The 5,693-nt window shown below is 43.0% G+C and overlaps 1 protein-coding gene across 1 annotated transcript in view; it reads left to right on the top strand.

Annotated features, from left to right (window-relative positions):
• Positions 1-5,693, top strand: part of slc30a6 (solute carrier family 30 member 6) — a 49,955-nt gene that overhangs the window by 34,244 nt on the left and 10,018 nt on the right. The window contains exon 9 of the mRNA XM_023394669.2: positions 1,355-1,449. Coding sequence (XP_023250437.2) covers positions 1,355-1,449 — 95 coding nt within the window. The remainder of the gene's footprint in view (positions 1-1,354; positions 1,450-5,693) is intronic.

The raw sequence follows: 5,693 nt of genomic DNA, 5'->3' as shown, positions 1-5,693 counted from the left end.
CTTAAAAGGATTGTCCCGTGTGATTAGTGTATTGAAGAGTACAGTAGTGTGTGTCTGTGTGTGTGTGTGTGTGTGTGCGCGTGTGTGTGTGTGTGTGTGTGTGTGTGCTTTTTGTGCTCGTGAGCAGATATGTATTATATGTTCACAAGCTTTATTTAAAAGATGAATAAGAAAAGACGACAACGTTTCGAGTTCTGAAACTACTTTTTATACAAAAATGAAAACAGAAAAAATATTATTAAATATAAATGATAAATAATAATTATTGCGTAACACCGTCAGTGATTCTCCACCGAGGACTCGGCCCTTTGTGATGAAGTGACATGTCTCCAGCTGACGGTCATGTTCAGGTCCTTCAGCCCGTTGAGTTTGTCTGGATTATAAACTCAGTAACTTCTACAGCAGGTGGATAAATCCTTCCCACCTCAGATCCAGTTCCTGCACGAATCGTCTTTGGTCGGTTGTTTATCAAGTGAACGGGAGAGAGACACGGTTTAGTAACAAGGAATAATCCGGCTGCTGAGGCGGAAACGTGATGTAACCGGCGTCGGAAACGTTTCAGACGTTGATCGGCCGTCTCGAGTCCGTCTGATGAAACACACGAGCTTCAGTTTTAATTAGTGCAGTTTTCTACATTTGGTGTGTTCAGCTCACAACACTGTGACCTGAGATGCCTTCGTAGACTCGGCGCCTGACTCCTCCAACTGCAAGATAATGAGTTTTAAACACGCTGACGGCCCTCTGTCATCTAATGATGATTTCTTTTCAATGAAGACAAAAGCAGGACTTGAGACACACAGCAGATGTACAGTAATAATAGTTCAGAGATGGCGGAGTCATCATTTATTATAAATTACTACATAATCAAACACATCATCAGCAGGAACATCACGATCAGGATCTTCATTTTCACAACTTATTTTGCAACTAACCAACTGCAGAGTAGACGATCTACTTCCTGTTTACAGCAGCTCGCACATGCTCAGTGTAGGTGAATGTGATGTGGACGGAAACTTTTCATTTCAAACGAAAAGTTTCTATTTTTTTGTCACAAAGATCACAAAATACAAAGTATTAGAAACACCCAGCACTAGGAGCTCAGTCTACACCTTAACTCACCTGTACAGGTGTGACTAATAAAGTGGCCAGTGAGCTGGTTTGGTACGTGTCGCACAGGTCACAAGTTCACATTAAGTTTGATTGACACACTCATCACATGTTTTTCTCTCTCTCTCTCTCTCTCTCTCTCTCTCTCTCCCTCTCTCTCTCTCTCTCTCCCCCTCTCTCTCTCTCTCTCTCTCTCTCTCTCTCTCCCTCTCTCTCTCTCTCTATCTCCCCCCCCCCCTCTCTGCAGCGGTCGTCTGCTGGTCGGGACGTTCGTCGCTCTGTTCTTCAACCTGTTGACTCTCCTGTCTGTGAGGAACAAACCGTTCGCCTACGTCTCTGAAGGTACAGCCCCCCCCCCCCGACCAGTTCATTACACTGGTTGTTCTGGCTGGACACATGCAGCTTCCCACAGAGACACCAGGTTTCCTGATTAGTTTTCCAGAGGCAGCGTGGACTTAGTGTTTTTGTGTGTTTTGGGTTTCTCCTCTGGACGGTGGAGGTTTGTTAATCCTCGCCCACACGGGGGAACGGGGACATTTTGGCTTTTGTTATATTTTGGGGGATTACTGATGTAAAATTAAAATGCTGGCTCACTGTTTTTGTTAGTGGATAAATCACAAATGGCAGCAGTGGGATCAGAGGTTAGTCCCTTCCTAATTGCAGAAATCACTAAGTCATAAAACCAAACTCTTAAAATACGACAGTGTGTGTTTTTCAAATTGTTTTCCAAAGATTATGTTTTTTTTATTTATGAGTCGAGACGTAAGACAGCTTCAAAGCAGACATGATGCAAACATATGGCAGCACATATGACACAGATCCATCACGCTCCAAACAAATGTTGTTACTGAAAATTAATAATTGTTTTGTTTATAAAATGTTAAAAATGATGGAAAATGAACTGGAGAGTCTGAACAACAGTTTCTCAACCTCTTTGTTCCAAATCCTCACAAATATAGAACAATAACAAACACACACACACACACACACACACACACACACACACAGATAAACAGTTTACGTACACTTCACATCACAGAAACTCACACTCTGTACTGACTTTATATGCAAACACAAAGACACACAGCATTCATGTGGAAGACAGTGGAGACCCACAAGTTATAGGTCACACACACACACACACACACACACACACACACACACACGCGCATGCGCAGAGGCCAGGCCAGTGTCGACCCCGGGACATATTAACCTCACTGAGACTCAGTCTACTGCTAATACAGACAGACTGGAACACACACACACACACACACACACACACACACACACACACACACACATATACTCACTCATTTGCACCTGTGTGCACAGTCAAATACAAATACACAGTAAACAGATAAACAGATATTTCCTTTAGGTCAGACAGGAGTGACCTCACATCACTTCCTCTCCTCTCCTCTCTTCACCTCCCTTCATGTCCTCACCCCATCTCTCATTGTTTCCTCTCCCCTCCTCACCTCCACTCCTCTCTTCATCTCCTCACCTAACCTTGCCTCACTTCCTCTCCCCTCTCCTCTCTTTGTCTCCTCTCCTTATTTCCTCTCCTTGTTCCCTCTCCTCTCCTTTCTTCTCCTTGTTCCCTCTCCTCTCCTTTCCTCTCCTTGTTTCCTCTCCTCTCCTCTCAGGCTGACTCACTATCTGTATGAACAGTCTACTGGTGAATGAGGTCAGTGTGTGTGTGTGTGTGTGTGTGTGTGTGTGTGTGTGTGTGTGTGTGTGTGTGTGTGTGTGTGTGTCAGCTGTCTGCTCTTTCGTTCGGAGCAGTCTCAACATCACTTAACATCTGACATTTTGGGATGGGGAGGGGGATGAAACTACACACACGCAAACACACACAGGCACTTAACTTTGTAAAAACACACAATATCTCTCACTCATTACACACACACACACACTCACACACACACACACACACACTCACACACACACTCACACTCTCTCTCTCTGATGGAGCGAGACTAAAAGTGCATTATGCAACCATGTTCCAGACAGTGGTAATGTAGTGTGCCAGGGGGCCAGGCGGGCAGAGAGACATGCCAACACACACCACACACACACACACACACACACACACACACACACACACACACACACACACACACATACTTGTACTTACGCTCACAAACATTGTACGCCCTCCTCGTACACACGGATCATAAATAAGTCACTCCATTAAAATGTTTGTTTAGACTGACTCACCCTGCTAGCAAAACAAACAAAACACACATGCACACACACACACACACACACACACGCACTAACACACACACACACACACACGCTCAGGTCTGAGCAGGATGAGATGTGAAGGGCCTTTGACCCGATGCAGAGCCTTCGGGCTTCGCAGTGTCGTCAAACATTAAAGGTGGGGCGGCGCAGCGGAGCGAGAACGCTTATCTTTTTTTAAAGACGAGTGGGCGATCCCTGCCCCTCCACCCCAGCCCAGCCCCACCCTCTCTGAGCAAAAAAAAAAAGTATTTTTGTCCCTCATCATGACAGAGATGACGACTGCTTCCTGTTTGTCTCAGCTGTTGAGTTTAATCAGATTGTTAGCTGAGAAAAACAGAAGACGTGGAACCTGCATAAAGTTTGAACCTATAGGACGGAGTTGATGGAGTCAGCTGTAAAATCAAACAGCTGTGAGTCTAAATATTTAACGCAGCGTTGAACTAGAAAGATGTTTCCTGTTCCCGTCTCCATCTGAAGCCACAGAGCTCCTGCTTCATGTCAGACTATCCTCCAGAGAAGACGACGAGCACACGCGTCTTATACAACGTTAGCTTCCCCACAGCTGAGACAATCAATAAGTTGATCGAAGTGATCGGCAGCAATGACAATCCTGACAAATATTTCCTTCTTCCAGCTTCTTTAGTTCATCTCTGTGAAAATGTAAGATAAGAAAAAATATTCCTTTATTACCCCACAGCAGAAAAGTGACAGTATTAAGAAAGAAAAACTGCAAAATGAGAATATCAAAGACTTATAAAAGATGAATAATATATGTCCAAATTAGTTTAATTAATAGATTTAAATATATAAGTATAACAAAAAACAAACAAAAAGAATAGCACCAGATAGGTGAAGTTGCGTGTCGACGTGTGTCGTGTTGATTTGAAGACGTTTCTCACTATTTTCTCGCATTTCATAGAATAAACAATTAATCCAGTGATGGAAGAAATAATTAATAGTTGCAGCTTCAACCTTAATTTAATTGTTTCTGATGTTGGTAGCACTTTACAATAACACTAATAATTAGGTTATTAATTAGCTTGCTAACACCTTATAAATCATTTATAAGCTGCTATAACACATTAGATAAATAGGGCAACAGTGACCTGCCAAATAGTGAGCTCACATGTATCTGCACTGTTCAGCTTCATCTCTCTGTTTTCTCCATCATCAGCATTTGTAGCTGCTGCTTCACATATTTGTTAAGTTACAATAATTAACCGCCGTCAGCATCTTAATGGTCAAAAGGTTTCATTTGGCAGATCCAATTATCATCAAATGACCAGATTCATACTTACCAGGGTAGTGGTCCCCAACTTTTTCCAACTCATGGCCCACTTAAAAATCTTGGGCACATTTGACCCAATAATGATTTCTCAGAGCTCTTTGTCTTTTAATGATAATGGTGGAACTTTCAGGATTGAACCAGAACGAGATAGGAAACAATTATACGATGTGATCTGCCCGGCGACACCATAAAAGTTCCTATCATTAAATAATTTTTTATGATTACATCTTTTCACAAGATTTTTACTGTTTTGCAAACGATTTGTCAGCTCACTTGCAATACTTTGTTGGCCCACTATTGGGCCCCGGCCCACAGGTTGCGAACTACTGTACTACGGTAAGAAATCCAGAAAAGAAGAAATGGAACAAACCAAACGTCATGGTCCCGCACATTTATTATCAGGAGTAGTGGACGTCAGGATGGGTGTTTTCGGCCATTATCACCACACACCCTCACCTCTGATAAAGTTGTCACTTTTAAAAGTTTCAGTGTTAGTGCTACACAAACTCTGAATCAGCACAACCTCAGCTCATTATACATGTCATGTACTGCTCACATCCTCCCATCTGTTTCCTGCCTTGGCAGTATCGTTTACCTTGACATGCTCTCAGCAGCCGTCCTCATGATAATCATAGGTGTTGATCAGATAATGAAATGGAGATGCTTTTTGCTGGTCGGTCTCTTCTTCAGGACTTTATAACACAGGCACTAACCTGTCCACCTGTTCTCTGTCCCATTGTTCTCTCCCTCCATTCTCATGTTTCTTCACTTCATTTTTTACAGCCATTTATTCATCAAACTAAACCTTAATGAAAACTGGAGCTCTGTGCTGCGTTCACAGTCCCCTCAGAAAACTGGAGTTGCAGATATGACGGAGTTAGAAACCTCGAGTTTTGTCAAAAGATTGCGTCTGTGTTGTTGTTGTGTTGTCTTAAATAGTTAGATATGTTGTACATTAACAGCATCTCTCTCTCTCTCCCTCTCTCTCCCTCTCTCTCTCCCTCTCTCCCTCTCTCTCTCCCTCTCTCTCTCTCTCCCTCTCTCTCTC

This window comes from Seriola lalandi, unplaced genomic scaffold (genome assembly GCF_002814215.2).
Source record: "Seriola lalandi dorsalis isolate HSWRI2012SDOR001 ecotype SW California unplaced genomic scaffold, Sedor1 jcf7180002054952, whole genome shotgun sequence".
In the NCBI taxonomy this organism is placed as follows: Eukaryota; Metazoa; Chordata; class Actinopteri; order Carangiformes; family Carangidae; genus Seriola; species Seriola lalandi.
Note: the sequence above shows the minus strand (reverse complement) of the source record. Positions and strands in the feature narration are given on the sequence as shown.